Consider the following 26639-nt stretch of genomic DNA (forward strand, 5'->3'; position numbering starts at 1 on the left):
ACCTCTGTAATTTGAGCACTCACATTATCCCCTTTGCCTTTGTACAATGGCACTATGCAAGGATTCCGCCAATCCTCAGGCACCTCACCATGAGTCATACATACATTAAATAACCTTACCAACCAGTCAACAATACACTCACCCCCTTTATTAATAAATTCCACTGCAATACCATCGAAACCCGCTGCCTTGCTGGCTTTCATCTTCAGCAAAGCTTTTACTACCTCTTCTCTGTTTACCAAATCATTTTCCCTAACCCTCTCACTTTGCACACCACCTCGGCCAAAACACCCTTATCTGCCACTCTATCATCAAACACATTCAACAAACCTTCAAAATACTTACTCCATCTCACATCACCACTACTTGTTATCACCTCCCCATTAGCCACATTCACTGAAGTTCCCATTTGTTCCCTTGTCTTATGCACTGTATTTATCTCCTTCCAAAACATCTTTCTATTCTCCGTAAAATTTAATTATATAATATATATGTATATATATATATATATATATATATATATATATATATATATATATATATATATATATATATACCGTAACCTGAGCCAGGTACCCATTTTATCAACCAACCTTCTAGGGGTGGATGAACAGCCGGGTTGACTGTGGATCGACTTCTGCAACCAGGATTCAAACCTGTGTGCTCAACCCTGGGTGGCCGGTGAATGTGTCACAGTCAGGAACACTAACTGCTACACTGCATTGAAAAATGTGTGGAAGTTGAGAACGTTATCTTAGAAAGCAAAAATGAGTATGTTTGGAGGAATAGTGGTTCCAACAATGTTATATGGTTGCGAGGTGTGGGCTATAGATAGAGTTGTGCGGAGGAGGGTGGATGTGTTGGAAATGAGATGTTTGAGGACAATATGTGGTGTGAGATGGTTTGATCGAGTAAGTAATGAAAGGATAAGAGAGATGTGAGGTAATAAAAAGAGTGTGGTTGAGAGAGCAGAAGAGGGTGTGTTGAAATGGTTTGGTCACATGGAAAGAATGAGTGAGGAAAGATTGACAAAGAGGACATATGTGTCAGAGGTGGAGGGAACGAGAAGTGGGAGACCAAATTGGAGGTGGAAAGATGGAGTGAAAAAGATTCTGAGTGATCGGGGCCTGAACATGCAGGAGGGTAAAAGGTGTTCAAGGAATAGAGTGAATTGGAACGATGTGGTATACTGGGTTGGACGTGCTGTCAATGGATTGAACCAGGGCATTTGAAGTGTTTGGGGTAAACCATGGAAAGTTTTGTGGAGCCTGGATGTGGAAAGGGAGCTGTGGTTTCGGTGCATTATACATGATGGCTAGAGACTGAGTGTGAACGAATGTGGCCTTTGTTGTCTTTTCCTAGCGCTACCTCACGCACATGCGGGGGGAGGGGGTTGTCATTTCATGTGTGGCAAGGTGGCAACGGGAATGAATAAGTGCAGAAAGTATGAATTATGAACATGTGTATCTATGTATATGTCTGTGTGTGTATATATATGTATACGTTGAGATGTATAGATATGTATATGTGTGTGTGTGTGTGTGTGTGTGTGGACATGTATGTATATACATGTGTATGTGGGTGAGTTGGGCCATTCTTTCGTCTGTTTCCTTGCGCTACCTCGCTAACGCGGGAGACAGCGACAGAGTATAAAGAAATATAGAAAATAACGTGGAAGCTATTCTATTATTTGGAAGAAGACACCTTGTCTCCTTTATTATTCTCCTAATGTTGGACTCTGGTGGTAGGATAGGATGATGCTTGCTTGTAAGTCCTTCTCACACGGGATCTTGAAACTTATTTCCTACTAGATAATAAATACTCATAATGAGTCCTTCTTACACTGTGTACCATCCTTATTACTTTACATTTGCTTGGCTTAAATTCCATCAGTTGTGTATCCAACCAACTCTGGAGTTTGTTTAGGTCCCTTTGTAAACTGGTGCAGTTATCCTCACTTATCACTTCCCTCATGACATATGGAAACATATTCAGGTAAGAGTCCTTATTTTCAGACAAATCATTTACATAGATCAAGAAGAGTAAAGGTCCCAAATCATTAGCCTGTAGCACTCTGCTGGTCACCTCCACCCATTTAGAGAAGGCTCCTGTGACATGCATCCACCATTCTCTTTCAATGAGATAATCATCGAACCATTGAAGAGTTTCCCTCCTTATTGCTGCCATGCGATCCAGTTTTGAAATCAGCCTTTCTTGCACAACAGTGTTATATTCATTCTGGCAGTTCACCCAGCCTTCCCTTTTGACCAAAACAGAGCTCACTCTTTTGTTAAGAAGTTCGTTACATGTGACTTTCTTTCCCTAGAATCATGCTGTTTTTCATGGTAATTTCTACTCTGTAAAGTAATCCATCTGCTTCATGTTGATCTTTTCTAGAATCTTACAGACCACATTGGTCAGTGAGACCAGTATGCAGTTCAGAGTCTCCTCCACTATTGGTCTCCTCTCGCTTTTTTTTTTTTTTTTTTTTTTTCCTCTCTCCAAAGAGGGAACAGAGAAGGGGGCCAGGTGAGGATATTCCCTCAAAGGCCCAGTCCTCTGTTCTCAACGCTGCCTCGCTAATGTTAGAAGCAGTGAAAAGTTTTTATCGAGGATGTAAGGCATGTGTACGTGTAGGAAGAGAGGAAAGTGATTGGTTCTCAGTGAATGTAGGTTTGCGGCAGGGGTGTGTGATGTCTCCATGGTTGTTTAATTTGTTTATGGATGGGGTTGTTAGGGAGGTAAATGCAAGAGTTTTGGAAAGAGGGGCAAGTATGAAGTCTGTTGGGGATGAGAGAGCTTGGGAAGTGAGTCAGTTGTTGTTCGCTGATGATACAGCGCTGGTGGCTGATTCATGTGAGAAACTGCAGAAGCTGGTGACTGAGTTTGGAAAAGTGTGTGGAAGAAGAAAGTTAAGAGTAAATGTGAATAAGAGCAAGGTTATTAGGTACAGTAGGGTTGAGGGTCAAGTCAATTGGGAGGTGAGTTTGAATGGAGAAAAACTGGAGGAAGTGAAGTGTTTTAGATATCTGGGAGTGGATCTGGCAGCGGATGGAACCATGGAAGCGGAAGTGGATCATAGGGTGGGGGAGGGGGCGAAAATCCTGGGGGCCTTGAAGAATGTGTGGAAGTCGAGAACATTATCTCGGAAAGCAAAAATGGGTATGTTTGAAGGAATAGTGGTTCCAACAATGTTGTATGGTTGCGAGGCGTGGGCTATGGATAGAGTTGTGCGCAGGAGGATGGATGTGCTGGAAATGAGATGTTTGAGGACAATGTGTGGTGTGAGGTGGTTTGATCGAGTGAGTAACGTAAGGGTAAGAGAGATGTGTGGAAATAAAAAGAGCGTGGTTGAGAGAGCAGAAGAGGGTGTTTTGAAGTGGTTTGGGCACATGGAGAGGATGAGTGAGGAAAGATTGACCAAGAGGATATATGTGTCGGAGGTGGAGGGAACAAGGAGAAGAGGGAGACCAAATTGGAGGTGGAAAGATGGAGTGAAAAAGATTTTGTGTGATCGGGGCCTGAACATGAAAGGAGGGCAAGGAATAGAGTGAATTGGAGCGATGTGGTATACCGGGGTTGACGTGCTGTCAGTGGATTGAATCAAGGCATGTGAAGCGTCTGGGGTAAACCATGGAAAGCTGTGTAGGTATGTATATTTGCATGTGTGGACGTATGTATATACATGTGTATGGGGGGGGGTTGGGCCATTTCTTTCGTCTGTTTCCTTGCGCTACCTCGCAAACGCGGGAGACAGCGACAAAGTATAATAAAAAAAAAATAATAATATATATATATATGTGTGTGTATGTGTTTCAGCACCATAGCTAAATGATAATGATGGTTTGAAACTTAAAATTTTTATGCATACTAAGGGAACCTGTAGGGTATGATTTTTTTTAAGTTTGGTGAATTTTTTGGCAGCTCCATGACAGTGATCGATAGGAACTTGAAACTAAGTGGACCTCATGGGTGTGTAGTCTATGGGCTTGGATGTAGATGGGTAGCTCTGGTTTTGGTAGATTGAACATGACAACTAAAGAGGCACTTGAGGCTTAGAAAATGGATGAAAGCAAATGAGGTGGTGGCTCTCTGTCTGTTCCTTGCTACAGAGAAAACAGGAACAAGTAGAAAACAGATATATTCTATGTGTGTGTGTTACTGGACTTCTGCTTGTGATTGCAATGGGAAATAAAGATTATGTACAGAGAGGCTATATTATTGTGTGGATGATGAGGATTAAACTCTCTGTTGTGGACTACTTTTCACTCCAAGAGCCCCATAAAATGGGTTCTTGGGCTGTATGATGATGATAACACATTTACTGTGAATGTGTAATAAGCAGGTAATGATGTCCATATTCAAATTAAAAAATTTAATTAGAAATTTTGTGGTCGTAAGTGTGTTCCAGAGTTCACAAAATGTAAATTGATTTCAGGTACGAAGCTATGGATTATTATGGAATACCTTGGTGGTGGGTCAGCATTGGATTTAATGAAAGCTGGAAGCTTTGAAGAAATGCACATTGCTGTTATCTTACGTGAAGTTATCAAAGGATTAGACTATTTACACTCCGAGAGAAAACTTCACCGTGATATAAAAGGTATGGATAATTTTTGATATTTCCTTGACATTTCTGTTGACGACGTTGACTTGGTAAAATATAATTTTGCTAAATTACTGGAATTGTTGGGCTATGTATTTCACTGATTGTTTACAGTAAATGACAGACATTTACATAAAAGTAAGCAAATTTTCTTTGTGTGGACATAAGTTCAAATAATGTCTTGTCCATATACCTTGCTTGTATACAGGGAGGAAATTGCTTTTTAGATCGGTTGGAAAGGCATAAAAGGGACTGGCATATAATGATATAATTGTGAAGGAATTTCAAAGTTGCTGAAGGTGGAGCTAGTGGGTAATGAGAAGTGTAAAAATATTGTTTTGTCAGTCATAGAGAACTATATAGTTGTCCGAATTGAAAAGCAAAGGTTTATTGTCAGATATAGGGCTAGTTGATTGCTATGTTTAATTTTTCCTTTTAGTAGCCATGGCTGTTTGAGGTTCATATTGCTAATGCAGGAAATGGTGAATATGTATGAAACAAAGAGGGTGTGTTGAAATGGTTTGGACATATTGAGAGAATGAGGGAGGAAAGACTGACAAAGAGGATATATATATGTCAGAGGTGGAGGGAACAAGAAGCAGGAGACCAAATTGGAGGTGGAAGGATGGAGTGAAAAAGATTTTGAACGATAGGGACCTGAACGTACAGGAGGGTGAGAAGCATGCAAGAAATAGAGTGAATTGGAATGATGTGGTATACTGGGGTCTGCTTGCTGTCAGTGGGCCGAACCAGGGCATGTGAAATGTCTGGGGTAAACCATGGGAAGGTCTGTGGGGCCTGGATATGGATAGGGAGCTGTGGTTTCGGTGCATTACACATGAAAGCCAGAGACTTGAGTGTGAATGAATGTGGCCTTTTTGTCTGTTTTCCTGGCACTACCTCGCTGAAGCATGGGGCAGCATTGCTGTTTCTTGTCAGACAGGATAGCGCCAGGAATGGATGCAGGCAAGCAAGTATGAATATGTACATATTTATATGTCTTTGTATGTGTATGTATATGTTGATATGTATGTGTGCCTGTATGGGCATTTATGTATATATATAAATGTGTATGTGAGCGGATGGGCCATTCTTTCTTCATCTGTTTTCAGACACTACGTCACTGATGTGGGAAACTGTGATCAAGTGATTGGGTCCCAGTGAATGTTAGTTTGCAGCAGGGGTGTGTGATGTCCCCATGATTGTTTAATTTGTTCATGAATGGGGTAGTTAGGGAGGTAAATGCAAGAGTTTTGGAGAGAGGGGCGAGTATGCAGTGTGTTGTTGGTGAGAGGGTCTGGGAAGTGAGTCAGTTGCTGTTTACTGATGATACAGCTCTAGTGGCAGATTCAGGCGAGGAATTGCTGAGGTTGGTGATTGTGTTTGGAAGAGTGTGTGAAATGAGAAAGTTGAGAGTAAACTTGAGGTACAAGTTAATTGGGATGTAAGTTTGAATGGAGAAAAATTAGAGGAAGTGAATTGTTTTAGATATCTGGGAGTAGACATAGCAGGGAATGGAACCATGGAAGCAAAAGTGACTCACAGGATGGGTGAGGGGGCAAAGGTTCTGGAAGTGATGAAGATATGAAGATTGTGTGGAAGGAGAGAATGTTATCTGGGAGAGCAAAAATGGGTGTTTGAAGGAATAGTAGTTCCATCAATGTTATATGGTTGCAAGGCATGGGTTATAGATAGGGTTGTGCAGAGGAGGGTGAATGTGTTGGAAATGAAATGTTTGATGACAATATGTGGTGTGAGGTGGTTTGATCGAGTAAGTGATAAAAGGGTAAGAGAAAGTGTGGTAATAAAAAGGGTGTGGTTGAGAGAGCAGAAGAGGGTGTGTTGAAATGGTTTGGACACGTGGAGAGAATGAGTGAGGAAAGATTGACAAAGAGGATATATGTGTTAGAGGTGGAGGGAACAATGAGAAGCAGGAGACCAAATTGGAGGTGGAAGGATGGAGTGAAAAAGATTTTAAGTGATCGGGTTCCGAACATACAAAATGGTGAAAGGCTTACAAGGATTATAGTGAATTGAAACAGTGTGATATACTGTGTTTGACGTGCTGTCAGTAGACTTAACCAGGGCATGTGAAGTGTCTAGGGTAAACCATGGAAAGGTATGTGGGGCCTGGATGTGGATAGGGAGCTGTGGTTTTGGTGCAGTACACATGACAGCTAGAGACTGAATGTGAATGAATGTGGCCTTTTATTTGTCCTTTCCTGGCGCTACCTCACTGGAGGGGGAGGGGTGCTGTTTCCTGTGTGACAGGGTAGCAACAGAAATGGATGAAGGCAAGAAAGTATGAATATTTTTTTTTTTTTTTTTTTTTTTTTTTTTTGCTTTGTCGCTGTCTCCCACATTTAAGAGGTAGCGCAAGGAAACAGACGAAAGAAATGGCCCAACCCACCCCCATACACATGTATATACATACATCCACACACGCAAATATACATACCTACACAGCTTTCCATGGTTTACCCCAGATGCTTCACATGCCCTGATTCAATCCACTGACAGCACGTCAACCCCGGTATACCACATCGATCCAATTCACTCTATTCCTTGCCCTCCTTTCACCCTCCTGCATATTCAGGCTCCGATCACACAAAATCTTTTTCACTCCATCTTTCCACCTCCAATTTGGTCTCCCACTTCTCCTCGTTCCCTCCACCTCCGACACATATGTCCTCTTGGTCAATCTTTCCTCACTCATTCTCTACATGTGCCCAAACCATTTCAAAACATCCTCTTCTGCTCTCTCAACCACGCTCTTTTTATTTCCACACATCTCTCTTACCCTTACGTTACTTACTCGATCAAACCACCTCACACTACACATTGTCCTCAAACATCTCATTTCCAGCACATCCACCCTCCTGCGCACAACTCTATCCATAGCCCACACCTCGCAACCATACAAAATTGTTGGAACCACTATTCCTTCAAACACACCCATTTTTGCTTTCCGAGGTAATGTTCTCGACTTCCACACATTCTTCAAGGCTCCCAGGATTTTCACCCCCTCCCCCACCCTATGATCCACTTCCGCTTACATGGTTCCATCCGCTGCCAAATCCACTCCCAGATATCTAAAACACTTTACTTCCTCCAGTTTTTCTCCATTCAAACTTACCTCCCAATTGACTTGACCCTCAACCCTACTGTACCTAATAACCTTGCTCTTATTCACATTTACTCTTGACTTTCTTCTTTCACACACTTTACCAAACTCAGTCACCAGCGTCTGCAGTTTCTCACATGAATCAGCCACCAGCGCTGTATCATCAGCGAACAACAACTGACTCACTTCCCAAGCTCTCTCATCCACAACAGACTTCATACTTGCCCCTCTTTCCAAAACTCTTGCATTCACCTCCCTAACAACCCCATCCATAAACAAATTAAACAACCATGGAGACATCACACACCCCTGCCGCAAACCTACATTCACTGAGAACCAATCACTTTCCTCTCTTCCTACACGTACACATGCCTTACATCCTTGATAAAAACTTTTCACTGCTTCTAACAGCTTGCCTCCCACACCATATATTCTTAATACCTTCCACAGAGCATCTCTATCAACTCTTATCATATGCCTTCTCCAGATCCATAAATGCTACATACAAATCCATTTGCTTTTCTAAGTATTTCTCACATACATTCTTCAAAGCAAACACCTGATCCACACATCCTCTACCACTTCTGAAACCACACTGCTCTTCCCCAATCTGATGCTCTGTACATGCCTTCACCCTCTCAATCAATACCCTCCCATATAATTTACCAGGAATACTCAACAAACTTATACCTCTGAAATTTGAGCACTCACTCTTATCCCCTTTGCCTTTGTACAATGGCACTATGCACGCATTCCGCCAATCCTCAGGCACCTCACCATGAGTCATACATACATCAAATAACCTTACCAACCAGTCAGTAATACAGTCACCCCCTTTTTTAATAAATTCCACTGCAATACCATCCAAACCTGCTGCCTTGCCGGCTTTCATCTTCCGCAAAGCTTTTACTACCTCTTCTCTGTTTACCAAATCATTTTCCCTAACCCTCTCACTTTGCACACCACCTTGACCAAAACACCGTATATCTGCAACTCTATCATCAAACACATTCAACAAACCTTCAAAATACTCACTCCATCTCTTTCTCACATCACCACTACTTGTTATCACCTCCCCATTTGCGCCTTTCACTGAAGTTCCCATTTGTTCCCTTGTCTTACGCACTTTATTTACCTCCTTCCAGAACATCTTTTTATTCTCCCTAAAATTTAATGATATATATATATATATATATATATGTAGGTTTGTGGCAGGGGTGTGTGATGTCTCCATGGTTGTTTAATTTGTTTATGGATGGGGTTGTTAGGGAGGTGAATGCAAGAGTTTTGGAAAGAGGGGCAAGTATGAAGTCTGTTGGGGATGAGAGAGCTTGGGAAGTGAGTCAGTTGTTGTTCGCTGATGATACAGCGCTGGTGGCTGATTCATGTGGGAAACTGCAGAAGCTGGTGACTGAGTTTGGTAAAGTGTGTGAAAGAAGAAAGTTAAGAGTAAATGTGAATAAGAGCAAGGTTATTAGGTACAGTAGGGTTGAGGGTCAAGTCAATTGGGAGGTGAGTTTGAATGGAGAAAAACTGGAGGAAGTGAAGTGTTTTAGATATCTGGGAGTGGATCTGGCAGCAGATGGAACCATGGAAGCGGAAGTGGATCATAGGGTGGGGGAGGGGGCGAAAATTCTGGGAGCCTTGAAGAATGTGTGGAAGTCGAGAACATTATCTCGGAAAGCAAAAATGGGTATGTTTGAAGGAATAGTGGTTCCAACAATGTTGTATGGTTGCGAGGCGTGGACTATGGATAGAGTTGTGCGCAGCAGGATGGATGTGCTGGAAATGAGATGTTTGAGGACAATGTGTGGTGTGAGGTGGTTTGATCGAGTAAGTAACGTAAGGGTAAGAGAGATGTGTGGAAATAAAAAGAGCGTGGTTGAGAGAGCAGAAGAGGGTGTTTTGAAATGGTTTGGTCACAACTAGAGAATGAGTGAGGAAAGATTGACCAAGAGGATATATGTGTCGGAGGTGGAGGGAACGAGGAGAAGAGGGAGACCAAATTGTAGGTGGAAAGATGGAGTGAAAAAGATTTTGTGTGATCGGGGCCTGAACATGCAGGAGGGTGAAAGGAGGGCAAGGAATAGAGTGAATTGGAGCGATGTGGTATACCAGGGTTGACGTGCTGTCAGTGGATTGAATCAAGGCATGTGAAGCATCTGGGGTAAACCATGGAAAGCTGTGTAGGTATGTATATTTGCGTGTGTGGACGTATGTATATACATGTGTATGGGGCGGGGTTGGGCCATTTCTTTCGTCTGTTTCCTTGCGCTACCTCGCAAACGCGGGAGACAGCGACAAAGTATAATAAAAAAAAAATAATATATATATATATATATATATATATATATATATATATATATATATATATATATATATATATATGTTATCCCTGGGGATAGGGGAGAAAGAATACTTCCCACGTATTCCCTGCGTGTCGTAGAAGGTGACTAAAAGCGGAGGGAGCGGGTGGCTGGAAATCCTCCCCTCTCGGTTTTTTTTTTTTTTTTAATTTTCCAAAAGAAGGAACAGAGAAGGGGGCCAGGTGAGGATATTCCCTCTAAGGCCCAGTCCTCTGTTCTTAACGCTACCTCGCTAATGCGGGAAATGGCGAATAGTATGAAAGAAAAAAGAAAGATATATATATATATATATATATATATATATATATATATATATATATATATATATATATATATATATATATCCCGTGTCAGCAAGGAAAAGCCAGAAGCATATATATATATATATATATATATATATATATATATATATATATATATATATATATATATATATATATGTGTGTGTGTGTGTGTGTGTGTGTATATATATATATATATCTGGCAGCAGATGGAACCATGGAAGCGGAAGTGGATCATAGGGTGGGGGAGGGGGCAAAAATCCTGGGAGCCTTGAAGAATGTGTGGAAGTCGTGAACATTATCTCGGAAAGCAAAAATGGGTATGTTTGAAGGAATAGTGGTTCCAACAATGTTGTATGGTTGCGAGGCGTGAGCTATGGATAGAGTTGTGCGCAGGAGGATGGATGTGCTGGAAATGAGATGTTTGAGGACAATGTGTGGTGTGAGGTGGTTTGATCGAGTAAGTAATGTAAGGGTAAGAGAGATGTGTGGAAATAAAAAGAGCGTGGTTGAGAGAGCAGAAGAGGGTGTTTTGAAATGGTTTGGGCACATGGAGAGAATGAGTGAGGAAAGATTGACCAAGAGGATATGTGTCGGAGGTGGAGGGAACGAGTAGAAGTGGGAGACCAAATTGGAGGTGGAAAGATGGAGTGAAAAAGATTTTGTGTGATCGGAGCCTGAACATGCAGGAGGGTGAAAGGAGGGCAAGGAATAGAGTGAATTGGATCGATGTGGTATACCGGGGTTGACGTGCTGTCAGTGGACTGAATCAGGGCATGTGAAGCATCTGGGGTAAGGTAAACCATGGAAAGCTGTGTAGGTATGTATATTTGCGTGTGTGGACGTATGTATATACATGTGTATGGGGGTGGGTTGGGCCATTTCTTTCGTCTGTTTCCTTGCGCTAACCCGCAAACGCGGGAGACAGCGGCAAAAAAAAAAAAAACATGAACATAGTAAGGTGAAAATAAAGTGTTTGAGATGTAGTTATGCTTAGAAAAGACAGCTTTGCTTACCCTACATTAACTGTTTAAGATGGCATATATGACTTTGTTTCTAAGGTAGTTACTGTTTTATAACTATTAATTGTAGGATTTGTTGGCTGTACTAAAAATTAATGCCAGTTTTAATTTACAGCTGCCAATGTATTGCTGAGTGAAATGGGAGATGTGAAACTAGCAGATTTTGGCGTAGCAGGGCAATTAACAAACACAACAAGTAAAAGAAATACATTTGTTGGTACACCATTCTGGATGGCTCCTGAGGTCATCAAACAATCTGCATACGACTCTAAGGTGCAAAATGCTATTTCTATATGTTTGAGGAAAAATGAAATGTTTGCTGAATAGGGAGTTTATAACAATTGCCATGGATTTCAGATATGAATACAAGTACCTTTGAAATTATAGAGTAGTACTTTGGTGTATGCTGCACAGTTAAAAGCCTAATTTAGTACAGTGTAGTTATAATCATGGGAAATATGATACATACAAGTAATGTGTATTTATTTTATCAAACATGACATATGTGGCTTCCCATCTCAGGATCTTGCCAGTTAAATCTTTTTAGTCATAAGTAAACTGCACTCTCTTGCATTTTTATATTTTCTTTAAAATTAGTGAATACTTATAAATGATATTTATACTGAAAAGAAGAATTCTAGTTAGGAGGCATAATGGGCACAAATTATTATTTTCTTTTGAATGGTAACTGGTGTTAATATAATTTTCTTTCATTCACAGGCAGACATCTGGTCGCTGGGAATTACAGCCATTGAACTCGCTAAGGGAGAGCCACCTAACAGTGACCTACACCCAATGAGAGTCCTCTTTCTAATACCTAAGAATAATCCTCCTCAGCTTACAGGGAACTATAGCAAACCTTTTAAAGAGTTTGTTGAAGCATGTTTAAATAAAGACCCTGAAAATGTAAGCATTTTTTTTTTTTATTTTAATTTTTCTTGTGCATTATATTAATAGGAGAAACTCTGGTCTAATTGCATTTGGCTTGGCCAAGTTGGATTGAAATTGATATGGAAAGTTTACAGATATTACCAATGAAGAGTTAAAAGAGAGGCCTTGTAAAAGGTGCTGTGAATATTTAGGGTGAGTGGAAAGTTAATGCAATGAGAATTTTTCACCGGGTAGCATGGCATGTGTATGAATGACAAGGGAGGAAAATGAGTGATCATAGTTGTTCAGTCTGTTTATGGACAAGGTGGTGTGGAAGTTAAAGGATCTTAGGATAAGGGGTGGGTCTGTGGCATGCAGGGGGTAGGGGTATGTGGGAAGTGAATCTGTTGCTGGCTGTGGATGATTTTGCTCTGGTAGCAGACGCATGACAGAAATTCCAGAAGATGCCGAGTGATTCTGGTAGAGAATGTGAAAGGACTGACTATTCTGAGACCTCCTTTGGTTTTTGATCCATGAAGTTGTGGGATTCTCTTCTTTTTGTCTTTCACCCCTTCTTAAAACCTTTCATCCATTAAAAGTTTGGCCTACAAGTATTTGCAAAGCCTTGATTAATTTCTTAATTCTTCTTTCTCATGATCATATATACCTGAGATGGCATAGATTGGCTCATGCCATGTTGGTCAGTGTAGAAAAAAAAAAGATGGTTGCAAGTGAATTTGAATGAAAGTTCGATGATGAGGTGCAACAAAGGGATGAGACAAGATAGATGAAGAATAAGTTATCATGGAAAGGACGTGGAGGAAGTGGAGTGCTCTATGCACCTTGTAATAGACCGGGCAGCAGATATAATCACAGAGCCAAGGTAAGACAGAGGGTAGGAGAGGAGATTAAGGTCCTGGCTGCAGTAAGGAGTGTAGAATGAAAGGTCATTGTCTTTTTGGGAAAAGATTGGTGTGTTTGAAGTTATAGTATTTCTGATTGTGCAATGTGAATGTGAGTCTTGGGCTGTATGTTCAAAAAGAATGGAAAAGAGTAAACATATTGGAATGAAATGTCGGAGGACATCCTCAATATGTTATGTGAGGCAGGTTGATTTTGTAAGGAATGACATTGTAAGGGAGAGGTTAGGTAGTAGGCTTAGTGTGATGAAGAGAACTGACCAGGTTAATCTAGAATAGTATGGACATGCAGAGATAAGTTAAGAAAGACTGACTGAGAGGAAAGTTCTTTTTGTCCAAATATTTCTCTCACATATCCTTCAAAGTTTGGATTAAATATCCTACATTCATTTTCACTGTAATCTGGAAATACATGAGTCTTTTCAGGCACACAAACACTGCCCATCTTCAGCCAGATGGAATATGAATGATTCATCACTACATAAAGAACTGACAGTTGTGATTCATATCCTGAAGTGTTACAGATGAGTGTGGTGATGTAGATAATATGTTGATTGGTGGACTGTATTCCCTAAGAGATCATGAAATGTAGTGTGGTCGGCAGGGGTCTTATTCGGGTGAGTGGTTAGGGAGTTTGCCTGAGATTTCCACACCAGGGAAAGTTTGGTGGAGGTGGTCATTTGGTATGTGGTAGAGAATAATTGAAGAGTCCTAGCTTGTCCTGTACTCTTGTTGTTACCACACCTTTTTCTTACCCTATCATTACCTGATTAACCCTCCTCACACCACATTGTCTTCAAAAATTTTATTTCCAAGAGATTCACTCTCTTCCATACATTCTCATCAATAACCCATGCCTCTCATCCATACAACTTTCAGACATAACCATTTTCACCTTCCCAGTTAGTGACCTCTCTCTGATTTTAATGCTGTATATTTGCAGAAATCGAATGCCACACCTTATCCTCTTGTAGACTTGTCCATTTATGTCATTATTATGTATTTGTACCAGATTTTTTTTGTCATTAGATAATGAAATTTATTGATTTCTATTAATTTTCAGAGACCAACTGCCAAAGAATTGCTCAAGTTTCAGTTCATCCGCAAGGCCAAAAAGAATGCTTACCTCATGGACCTGATAGATAGATACAAGGCCTACAAGAAGAATTGCACAGATACGGATACAGATTCAGATCCATCAGATTCGTAAGTGCTGCTGTTTTGGAAGTATTGAATGAAAAATCTTTTCAAACTCACTCATGATTGAGGTATGCTTAAAGAGGATTAAGTGCCTAGTAATAATTTTTAGAATAGTTTGAACTCTACCTAACATTTGGTAAATACCTTAGGTAGAAGTAGTTAGTTGGAACATTAGGTAGGAGCCTCTGGAAACCCTGTGCTAGAGTTGCCTCTGCCAGTGGTCTTTTAAGGGGTAGGCATTCAAGGGTAAGAAGAAGCACTAGAGTTCACCAGTTATGGAGCCTTTTTTGCTGTGGGCACCCCCTTGAAGTTCCCTGTAGGGGATGGGCATCAGGGACATAGATAGACAGTTTGAACCCTACAAATTATTGATTTTACTGCAGTTGGATGATAATGTGTATGTTTTATGGTACTGCTGCTGAGTCTTTATACAGAAAGTAGTGTGTGTACTGGAAAAGTGTGTTATGAGCAAATGGTTTGCAGTAAAAATGAGATGACATTAGAGCAGTGTGACACCATTCACACTTGTTAACATTTTAGGTAGGATATACTTGAAAATGTTAGTGATTGAATTTGGGGTATCTGTTTATCATGGTGGCACAGAGTAGAGGTTATTGTCATTTGAAATGGGTCATTATTTTGTTTGATGGGTTAATGATTGGCAGTGTTTGCTGAAAAAGAATCAAGATTGATTGTAGATATGATAATGATTTTTTTCATAAAGTTAATCCATGTGTAATGTCTGTTTTAATGGTATAGACATGCACAATGAGGTAATATAGTTACAACAAATATTTAGTACATTTGGCATTGGAAAAATTTCAAGATGGGAGTTGTGCAAGGGTGTATAATTACTGGTGCTCTGAGAGCCATTTTATTTAATAGGAAATGGTATGAACAGTTGAAAGGCTTGCTTGTTGCAGTTTTTATTCATTCCATGAAAGTAGATATTTAAAGCTCATTACGAAAAATGAGAGCTGTAGAAATTTATAACATAAGCATTAATATTTACAAAATTAAGAATTTTAGACATGAAAGATGTTAATGGGTAATATCATTATATATTAGCATGAATGAAAACAATAAAACTTCATAATGTTATTATGTATGTATAAGACTTCCATGCCATTCTGAAAGATGTTATTTTACATTTGTAGGTACCCTCTAACACTGGAAAATGTTACATTACTATGAGAGTAAATGTGAATAAGAGCAAGGTTATTAGGTACAGTAGGGTTGAGGGACAAGTCAATTGAGAGGTAAGTTTGATTGGAGAAAAACAGGAGGAAGTGAAGTGTTTTAGATATCTGGGAGTGGATTTGGCAGCGGATGGAACCATGGAAGCAGAAGTGAATCATAAGGTGGGGGAGGGGGAGAAAGTTCTGTGAGCGTTGAAGAATGTGTGGAAGTCGAGAACATTATCTCGGAAAGCAAAAATGGGTATGTTTGAAGGAATAGCGGTTCCATCAATGTTATATGGTTGCGAGGTGTGGGCTATGGATAGAGTCGTGCGGAGGAGGTGGATGTGCTGGAAATGAGATGTTTGAGGACAATATGTGGTGTGAGGTGGTTTGATCAAGTAAGTAATAATAGGATAAGAGAGATGTGTGGTAATAAAAGAGTGTGGCTGAGAGAGCAGAAGAGGGTGTTTTGAAATGGTTTGGTCACATGGAGAGAATGAGTGAGGAAAGATTGACCAAGTGGATACATGTGTCAGAGGTGGAGGGAACGAGAAGTGGGAGACCAAATTGGAGGATGGAGTGAAAAAGATTTTGAGTGATTAGGGCCTGAACATGCAGGAGAGTGAAAGGCGTGCAAATAATAGAGTGAATTGGAATAATGTGGTATACCGGGGTGGACGTGCTGTCAATGGATTGAACCAGGGCATGTGAAGCGTGTGGCGTAAACCATGGAAAGTTCTGTGGGGCCTGGATGTGGAAAGGGAACTGTGGTTTTGGTGCACTATTACATGACAGCTAGAGACTGAGTGTGAATGAATGGGGCCTTTGTTGTCTTTTCCTAGCGCTACCTTGTACACATGAGGGGGGAGGGGGTTGTTATTTCATGTGTGGCGGGGTGGCGATGGGAATGAATAAAGGCAGACAGTATGTATTATGTACGTGTGTATATATGTGTATGTCTGTGTGTATATATATATGTATACGTTGAGATGTGTGTGTGGATGTGTATGTATATACATGTGTATGTGGGTGGGTTGGGCCATTCTTTCGTCTGTTTCCTTGCGCTACCTCACTAAGGCGGGAGACAGCGACAAAGCAAAATAAAATAAATACTATGAGACACTGCAGTGGTAAAAATAAATGCCTATTTATTAGACAACTGTTGCACTGGTTATTTTCTGTAGTAATTACAAAATAGCTCTTTCCTCTTAAAACTAGTATGTAATAGGAAAGAGCTTTTTATTAATGTATTATGATCAATAATTTTAGCATCATGGAATGCTAATTTACATACTATTGCTCTTTTATTTGTTCCTTGGTTAATGTTCTTAAACTAGCATACTTCTTTCTCTCCCACTTAATAATATCCATTTCTTGCATTTGTGAGGTAGTGTCAGGAACAGACGAAGAAAGCGTTATTTGCATATTATACCCATTTGCTAGATGTTATCGATAATGCATCAAAACCAAAAGCCCCTGTATACAAACAGGCCCAACAGACCTTTTGGTGGTTGGTGGTTTCCTCTGGCTGATTCATATGCCTTGGTCTAGTCCATTAACAGCATTTCTCCCCCTGTATGCCACATTCCTCCAGTTCACTCATATCCGGTCTTTTTTACCCTTCTGCATGTTCAGGCCCCAAGCATTCATGGTCTTTTTTTACTCCAGCCTTCCAATTCAGTCTCAACTTTTTCCATGTTCCCTTCACTTCTGATGCATATATCCTCTTTGTTAGCTTCAAGCTGGAAACATTTTGCAGGTATACATGAATTTCATGTATACCTGCAAGTTGTCTGTACAATTAGCGTTCCTGACTGTGACATATTCATGGGCTGCCCTGGGTCAAGAGCATAGGTTGAAATCCTGGTTACGGCAGTGGATCGTACAGTCATCCCAGCTGTTCATGTACCCCTAGGGGTTGGTCGATAAAATGGCTACCTGGCTCAGGCTAGGGAATACATAGCATTGATAGGATGGCCTTGATTATGTCCTCAGCTCCCTGTATCGTCTCAGCTAACATATAACAAAAAGCTACCTTGCACCCTTTTAAGCAGTGTGAAACTTTTGTATAAACTTTATGTTAAAGTAGTGTATTTAAGTAACCCTTCAGTAGAGACTCTTGACTCACAATTGATGGTCACCTTGAGCAAACTTTCATGTAAACATCCTTTCCACCATTCAAAATATATCCTTTTGATAGATCAGTATGCTGTAATCCATTCACTGCAGCTGGGATGTTAATCAGTCACTTCTACCTTGAGGTGAAACATCCAACCTTTAATGTAATAGTGGAATTCCATTCATCATTATGAGATGTTACAGCCCATGTTTCCTCCATTCTTTGGTCCTTCTGGGTGGAGATGTCAAGGAGACCTTTACAAGATTTTCACCATGTGGAATAATTTGTGAAACTGTGACACATACAAGATATTACTGATGACATCCGATAGTAATCATGGTTGGATGATGAGTACAAAGTTACCACCAGAAATATGTAAATATTTGATACATAGAGAAGATTTAATCAGGATGAATGTAGTCATCTTGTTGATGTTCTTCACTGAGAGTTGTTATTTTCAGAACTCTGTATGTATTTCCTCCTGAGTGTAGCTTTGTGTGTACAATACCACAATTGGTGTCCCCAGATTGGCATGTACTAGATTATATACATTTTTTTGCTGTAATTTCATTTTGATAGTTAATCAAATATTTTTGATCATGGAAAGGGGCTTGGTTCTAAATTATTCATATAAAATCAGTCTTTTTGTTGCAGTTTGAGTCTGATCTGTAAGCTAAGATAGAAACACAAGCTTCTTAGAAATATGCACCTTTTTTCTGCTTTTAGGTAGCATCATTGCTAAGTATTCTGTTTGAGCATATGAATTATGAGACTCAGTTTCAAGTTGCCATTAGACTTTTTATTGGAACCATCATTTCTCTTGGCCTTATTGCTTGTATAGGTGAACCTCACCACATACTTGAACAGAACTAACAGCAGTCTCCAGAAACTTTCCAGTGCAAAGGTGCACCTACTCATTTATTCCTCAAAATCAAGCACAAAATGTAGATTTGGCTGTGTTCATTGCTTCACCTAACCATAGAATTACTGGCATTGAATAGAATCCACAGCTGACTGAGTATCTAGTTTTTACAGGTATTGACAAGTGCCAGAAATGCACATTCTTGTCTCACTTCAGAGATGATGTGGCAGTTATATCTTCCTTCAGTACTTGACAGCCCTCTTTGTTCCATAAACAGTTTTTCAGCTCTAATGTTTCCTCAAGTTTAAGGAAAACAAGTTAGAATTATGCTTCACTCCTGTTTCTCCATAGAGGTAATTTGGAAGAAATCATATATTCCCTCAATACTTGACAGCACAGTTCTAGTGTTTTCTCACCTCATGCTCAAAGAAAACAAGTTTTCTTATTAAAAGTATGTATCACTGTCAATTAGATCAGGGCTCAACATTATGGACATGCACATATGGTAGTGTGGCTTCCTCTATTATGTATATCAAAGGTGGTTATTTCCATTTAAATATTTCTCATGTAGTGTTACCATTCTTTGTAGTATGGTAGGGCATGATTTTTTATTTTTTTTTCTTGCCTGTTGATGAATTATTATTAAGATATACTAGAATAAAACTAAGTATATGATATTTCTTTGCAGTGAAGACAGTCGGGTTGAAAGTGACGTTGAAGACCCAGCATGGATTATGACAGTGAAGGGTCCTCCTGGTGGGTTGTCTCCTACCAGTATACAGGAGGGGCTTCCATCCACCACCTCACCACTATCATCATCTCCTCCACCTCCATATAACAGTGTGCCAGCCTCATCTGTTCCTTCAATGGCTCATTCTCCACCCAAAGAAAATAATGGTGTCATTTATAGAGAAAAGACATCATCACCAGTGAGTAGCAGCATAGTATTTTTTATATTTATTATACTTTGTCGCTGTCTTCCGCGTTAGCGAGGTAGTGCAAGGAAACAGATGAAAAATGGCCCAACCCACCCACATACATATGCATATACATACACGTCCACACACACACATATACATACCTATACATTTCAATGTATACGTATATATACATAGACATATACATATATACACATGTACACAATTCATACTTGCTGCCTTCACTCATTCCCGTCGCCACGCTGCCACACATGAAATGACAACCCCTCCCCCTGCATGTGCGCAAGGTAGCGCAAGGAAAGGACAACAAAGGCCACATTTGGTCACACAAAGTCTCTAGCTGTCATGTATAATGCACTGAAACCACAGCTCCCTTTCCACATCCAGGCCCCACAAAACTTTCCATGGTTTACCCCAGACACTTCACATCCCTTAGGTCAATCCGTTGACAGCACGTCGACCCCAGTATACCACATCGTTCCAATTCACTCTATTCCTTGCACGCCTTTCACCCTCCTGCATGTTCAGACCCTGGTCGCTCAAAATGTTTTTCACTCTATCCTTCCACCTCCAATTTGGTCTCCCACTTCTCCTCGTTCCCTCCATCTCTGACACATATATCCTCTTTGTCAATCTTTCCTCACTCATTCTCTCCATGTGACCAGACCATTTCAAAACACCCTCTTCTGCTCTCTCAACCACACTCTTTTAATTACCACACATCTCTCTTACCCTTTCATTACTTACTTGATCAAACCACCTCACACCACATCTTGTCCTCAAACATCTCATTTCCAGCACATCCATCATCCTCCGCACAAATCTATCTGTAGCCCACACCTCACACCCATATAACATATAACATACCCGTTTTTGCTTTCCGACATAATTTCTCACCTTCCACACGTTTTTCAACGCACCCAGAACTTTTGCCCCCTCCCTCACCCTGTGACTCACTTCTGCTTCCATGGTTCCATCCGCTGCCAAGTCCACTCCCAGATATCTAAATCACTAAACTTCCTCCAGTTTTTCTCCATTCAAACTTACCTCCCAGTTGACTTGTCCCTCAACCCTACTGTACCTAATAACCTTGCTCTTATTTACATTTACTCTCAGCTTTCTTCTTTCACTTACTTTACCAAACTCAGTCACCATCTTCAGCAGTTTCTCGCTTGAATCAGCCACCAGCACTGTATCATCAGCAAACAACTGACTCACTTCCCAAGCACTTTCATCCACAACAGATTGCATGCTTGCCCCTCTCTCCCCCAATCTCCAAAAGCATATTTTATAGGCTATATGATTGATGAAAGCGAAAAACTTCACTTTAGGGGATTGTTATTTAGCACCATACCACTTCATGGCAGAAGTCTGTAGTTAGAATGATTTTTTTTTGACATATATTAATGGAACAAGAGGGCATATTAGAAAAAATGAACTTGATTGTGGGTGTCACTTGAGGCTCAATATTGATATCACAAAGATGATACAGCCCAACCTTGACTGCTGTTTTTTTTGTTTTTTTTTCATCAGAGAATCAAAAAGACTACCAATTATCAGATTTTGTTGATCTACTCAGGATAACCCAACAAAAGTTTTATTCATTTATTTATTATTTATTTTGCTTTGTCACTGTCTCCCGCATTAGCGAGGTAGTGCAAGGAAACAGACAAAAGAATGGCCCAACCCACCCACATACACATGTATATACATACTCATCCACACACGCAAATATACATACCTATACGTCTCAACATATACATATATATATACACACACAAACATATACATATATATACATGTACATAATTCATACCGTCTGCCTTTATTCATTCCCATCGCCACCCCACCACACATGATATAACAACCCCCTCCCCCCTCATGTGCGCGAGGTAGAGCTAGGAAAAGACAAGAAAGGCCACATTCGTTCACACTCAGTTTCTAGCTGTCATGTAATAATGCACCGAAACCACAGCTCCTTTTATCCCTGGAGATAGGGGAGAAAGAATACTTCCCACGCATTCCTCACATGTCGTAGAAGGCGACTAAAGGGGACGGGAGCAGGGGGCTAGAAACCCTCCCGTCCTTGTATTTTAACCTTCTAAAAGAGGAAACAAGAAGGAGTCACATATACAGATATATATATACACATGAACACATTCATACTTGCTGCCTTCATCCATTCCCGTCGCTCGCCACCCCACCTCACATGAAATGGCACCCCCTCTCCCCCCCGTGCGCATGAGGTAGTGCTAGGAAAAGAAAAAAAACCATATTCGTTCACACTATGTCTCTAATTGTCATGTGTAATGCACTGAAACCACAGCTCCCACTCCACATCCAGGCCCCACAAAACTTTCCATGGTTTACCCCAGACACTTCAAATGCCCTGGTTCAGTCCATTAACAGCACGTCCACCTTGGTATACCACATCAATATAATTCACTCTATTCCTTGCATGCCTTTCACCCCCCTGTATGTACAGGCCCCGATCGCTCAAAATCTTTTTCACTCCGTCCTTCCATCCCCAGTTTGATCTCCCACTTCTCTCATTCCCTACACCACTGACACATATATCCTCTTTGTCAATCTTTCCTCACTCATTCTCTCCATATGACCAAACCATTTCAATACACCCTCTTCTTTTCTCTCAACCACACTCTTTATTATCACACGTCTCACTTACTCGATCAAACCATCTCACACCACTTATTGTCCTCAAACATTTTATTTCCAACACATCCACCCTCCTCTGCACAACCCTATCTATAGCCCATGCCTTGCAACCATATAACATTATTGGAACCACTATTCCTTTGAATATACCCATTTTTGCTCTCTGAGATATCGTTCTCACCTTCCACACATTCTTCAACGCTCCTAGAACCTTCACCCCCTAACCCACCTTGTGACTCACTTCCCATTCCATGGTTCCATCCACTGCTAAATCCTTTCCCAGATATTCAAAAACACTTCACTCCCTCCAGTTTTTCTCCATTCAAACTTACCTCCCAATTAACTTGTCCCTCAACCGTACTGAAGCTAGTAACCTTGCTCTTATTCACATTTACTCTTAGCTTTCTTCTCTCACACACTACCAAACTCAGTCACCAGCTTCTGCAGTTTCTCACCCGAATCAGCCGCTAGCGCTATATTATCAGCGAACAACAACTGACTCAGTTTCCAAGCCCTCTCATCCACAACAGACTGCATACTTGTCCTTCTTTCCAAAACTCTTATATTCACCTCCCTAACCACCCCATCCATAAACACATTAAACAACCATGGAGACATCACGCTCCCTGGCCGCAAACCAACCTTCACTGGGAACCAGTCACTTTCCTGTCTTCCTACTTGCACACATGCCTTACATCCTTGGTAAAAACTTTTCACTGCTTCTAGCAACTTACCTCCCTAACCATATACTCTTAATACCTTTCACAACGCATCTCCATCAACCCTATCATATGCCTTCTCCAGATCTATAAATGCTACATACAAATCCATCTGTTTTTCTAAGTATTTCTTACATACATTCTTCAAAGCAAACACCTGATCCACACATCCTCTACCACCTCTGAAACTACACTGCTCTTCCCCAATCTGATGCTCTCTACATGCCTTTACCCTCACAATCAATACCCTCCCATATAATTTCCCAGGAATACTCAACAAACTATACCTCTGTAATTTGAACATTCATCTTTATCCCCTTTGCCTTTGTACAATGGCACTATGCATGCATTCCGTCAGTCCTCAGGCACTTCACCGTGAACCATACATAAATTGAATATCCTTACCAACCAATCAACAAGTCACCCCCTCCCCCTTTTTTTTTTCATATAAATTCCCCTGCAGTACCATCCAAACCTGCCGCCTTGCCAGCTTTCATCTTCCGCAAAGCCTTCACTACCTCTTCTCTGTTTACCAAACCATTGTTCACGACCCTCTCACTTCGCACACCACCGTGACCAAAATATATGTGTGTGTGTGTGTGTGTCAGAAGTGTAGAGGACAAGAAGGGGGAGACCAAATTAGAGATGGAAAGATGAAGTGAAAAAGATTTTGGGTGGTCACGGCCTGAATATTGAGGATGATGAAAGGCTTGCATGGGATAGAATGAATTAAAACAGTTCGAAAGTAGGATGTGCAAACTAGTAGGTAGAGAGGAAGGAGAATGGTTTCAAGAGAAGATGAGTTTGCAGCAGGGATGTGTAATGTCTCCATGGCTGATTTCTTTATAGATTGGGTGCTGAGGAAGGTAAAAGTGAAGATCTTGGAGAGAAGGGCAGGTGTGCATTCTGTTAGGGTTGAGGGACCCTGGGAGTTTGCTGATGACATGATGCTGGTGGCAAATTTAAGAGAAACTGCAACAAATTCTCTTGAGTTTGGGAGAGTTTGTGAAAGGAGAAGGTTGAGAGTAAATGTGGATAAAAGCACAGTTGATTATGTTTAGCAGTGCAGAGAAAGGTGAGTTAGAATGTGAGCTTGTATAGAGAAGACATGGAGGAAGGGAAGTGTAATAGAGACCTGGGAGTGGACATGGCAGAGAACCATTGGGACCATGAAGGCTAAAGTGATTCAAAGGATGGGTGAGAGGATGAAGGTTATGGGAGCACTGAGGAATGTGTGGAGAGAGAAATCACTATCTGGGCAGTCAGAAATATGTATGAAAGTATTGTAGCCCCAACGGTGTTGTATGGATGCAAGACATAGGTTATAGATGAGAATATACAGAAAAGGGTGAAAGCTTGAGGATAATATGTGGTGTGATGAGGGTTGATTGGGTAAGCAATGATAGGATAAGAGAAAGGTGTGGTAATAAGAAGAGTATGGCTGAGAGAGCTGAAGAGGTTGTGCTAAAATGGTTTAGGCATTGAGAGAATGAGTGAGGAGAGGTTGATAAAGAGGATATAAGTGTCATAGGTGGATTGGATAAGCAGAAATGGGAGACCAAGTCGGAAATGGAGATTAAATAAATTTGAGTGCACAGGGTATGAACATGCAGGAGGGTGAAAGGCATGCACAGGATAGAGTGAATTGGTGTGATGTGGTATACTGGGGTCTATGATACTGTTGATAGACTCTACCAGGAGATATGAAACAATGGTAGGAAATCTTGGAAAGGTCTGTGGGGCCTGGTTCTGGATAGGGAGATGTAGTTTTTGTGCATTACACATGACAGCTAGGATGATAGCAAATGAGGCTGTTCTTGGTGCAATTTAACTAAGATTAGAAATGGCAAACTAGTGTGGAAAAATAGAAATATGAAATCTGAATTTGAGGAAAGTTAAATTTTCACTTTTTTTACAGACACGTCCAACATCTGTAGCACCACCACCTCCAAATGAAAATGAGAAACGCAGAGATTCTCGTCACATGGATCACAGAAATTCTAGAGACATGGACATATCTCCACGATCTAGTGAACCACATACTAATGGTGATGATAGGCGTCTCTCACGAGAACTAACAGATATGAGAATTGATGTAGACGATCATAGGAATGACAGTGACCGTCCGGACAGAAATGAATTCAATGATAGACGTCACAGTCGAGAATTACATCATCCAAGGGACAATAGATCAAGTTTAGTAGATGGTCGGGAAGTAAGGCGGCCAGAACATCGTCTCAGTTCTTCGCACCCACAGCCTCCACGGGCAAAATCTCCTCCTCCACCAACTAGCATATTATCTGGTGTTGTGTTACCACTTATCTCAGAGGTAAGGAACATGTTTTTCTCCTCTGAGTTCTGTCCTGCAAGCATGAGATATTTTCAGGGATGCACTGTAAGATCATCAAGGTAGGACCTTCCAACTTAAAGTATTTGTGGTGAGAAGCACTAACCTTCCTTACCTTTCTTTGTCTACTTAGCCATGGCAACGGCAGCATGCTTACTTAGTTCCACCTTCAACAAGTCGGAGACCGCACAGAAATGACATCACACTCCTTTTTCTTCTGGTAGCCTGATACCTCAGAATTTGCAGATCATGGGCTTCAACCAAGAAAAATTAAGTAACATTATTGTCATTTATAAGAATGCCCAGCTTCCCTGGAAGTTTAGCTTCTCACCATTATCATAAAAAAACTTTTCTTTATAGCTTTAAGTTCTGTGAGTAGAGTTAGTAATTACACACATGCCCTGGAATAAGAATTTTCTTGTAGATGGTAATCTATTTTGGGTTAAGGTGAACCCAAACCCAAGGTTTTGGGGTAAGAATGAGACTAGTGAATTTAGAAACAGGGCTCTTTTTTTATTCAAGGAAGAGTTCATCAAGAGTGTATCATGCCTTTTGCTCCCTTAAATCGCCTCAGGACCTTTTGGACCTCGGCAGAGATTATTGAAGGGACCACTTATCATCATTTGTCCAACCTGTAACCTTAAAACCCCCTCTGCAAGGAATATCTCTCTTTGGATTAAGATCTCATTTTATTGGATCAACTTGGGCTTTAAGGTAGAGCATATGATGTGAAGCAGGTGAGCTGTACCTTATCCTTCCATAGAAACTTTTTATAAGGCAGTTCCTTAATTTAGAAATTTTGGATCTACCCTGTGTGGCTTTAGGGATTTTTCAGGAGAGAGGGTTTTTGGCATCCATAATCTTTGTCGTCAAATGAAACCTTAGTTTAGATGTGTTGGATTTACACTGTGGCTTTAGGGATCCCTCATTCAGGAAACACCTTTTGGTTTGTCTTTAAATCTTTGAATGTCATTTTACTTTTCATTTTAGTCTTCTTTATAAAAATGTTTATCTAAATTTTCCTCTTTCAAGCTGACCAAGCAGATAGCAAGAGAGAAATATAGGTTTTGAACATTGTCAAATAATGTTTTCTTTGGGGACATTGTCCCTTGAGCAATTTTTAAAAATTGTTGATGTTAGAACTCAGCTCTGCGTTCCTCTCGTTTTTTCCCAGAGACTTTTTATCAATTGTAATCAATTTTGGATGTTTCCAGCGATCTGCCAATTCCAAGCTGTCAGGTTGCAGAGAAGATTGATGATGTCATCTATGGCAGTCTCTAATAAACCAAAGACAGACAGACAAAACAAGGAAGCTGCCATTGCCTTGTTTCAGTGGATAGTGAATAGTTGCAAAGCCAGTGCTTCCTTTGTAAATATTGTGGGTTGGAAGGTCCAAACCCTGATTTTC

The 26639-nt window shown here is 40.6% G+C and overlaps 1 protein-coding gene across 2 annotated transcripts in view; it reads left to right on the top strand.

Moving 5' to 3' along the window:
* LOC139760288 (uncharacterized) overlaps positions 1-26639 on the top strand; it is a 92735-nt gene that overhangs the window by 55669 nt on the left and 10427 nt on the right. For both annotated transcript variants that reach the window (XM_071683252.1, XM_071683251.1), the window contains exons 3-8: positions 4439-4603; positions 11515-11672; positions 12120-12305; positions 14253-14395; positions 19240-19480; positions 24803-25213. In XM_071683252.1, coding sequence (XP_071539353.1) covers positions 4439-4603; positions 11515-11672; positions 12120-12305; positions 14253-14395; positions 19240-19480; positions 24803-25213 — 1304 coding nt within the window. The remainder of the gene's footprint in view (positions 1-4438; positions 4604-11514; positions 11673-12119; positions 12306-14252; positions 14396-19239; positions 19481-24802; positions 25214-26639) is intronic.

The sequence above is a fragment of the Panulirus ornatus genome, chromosome 36, assembly GCF_036320965.1.
Source record: "Panulirus ornatus isolate Po-2019 chromosome 36, ASM3632096v1, whole genome shotgun sequence".
In the NCBI taxonomy this organism is placed as follows: Eukaryota; Metazoa; Arthropoda; class Malacostraca; order Decapoda; family Palinuridae; genus Panulirus; species Panulirus ornatus.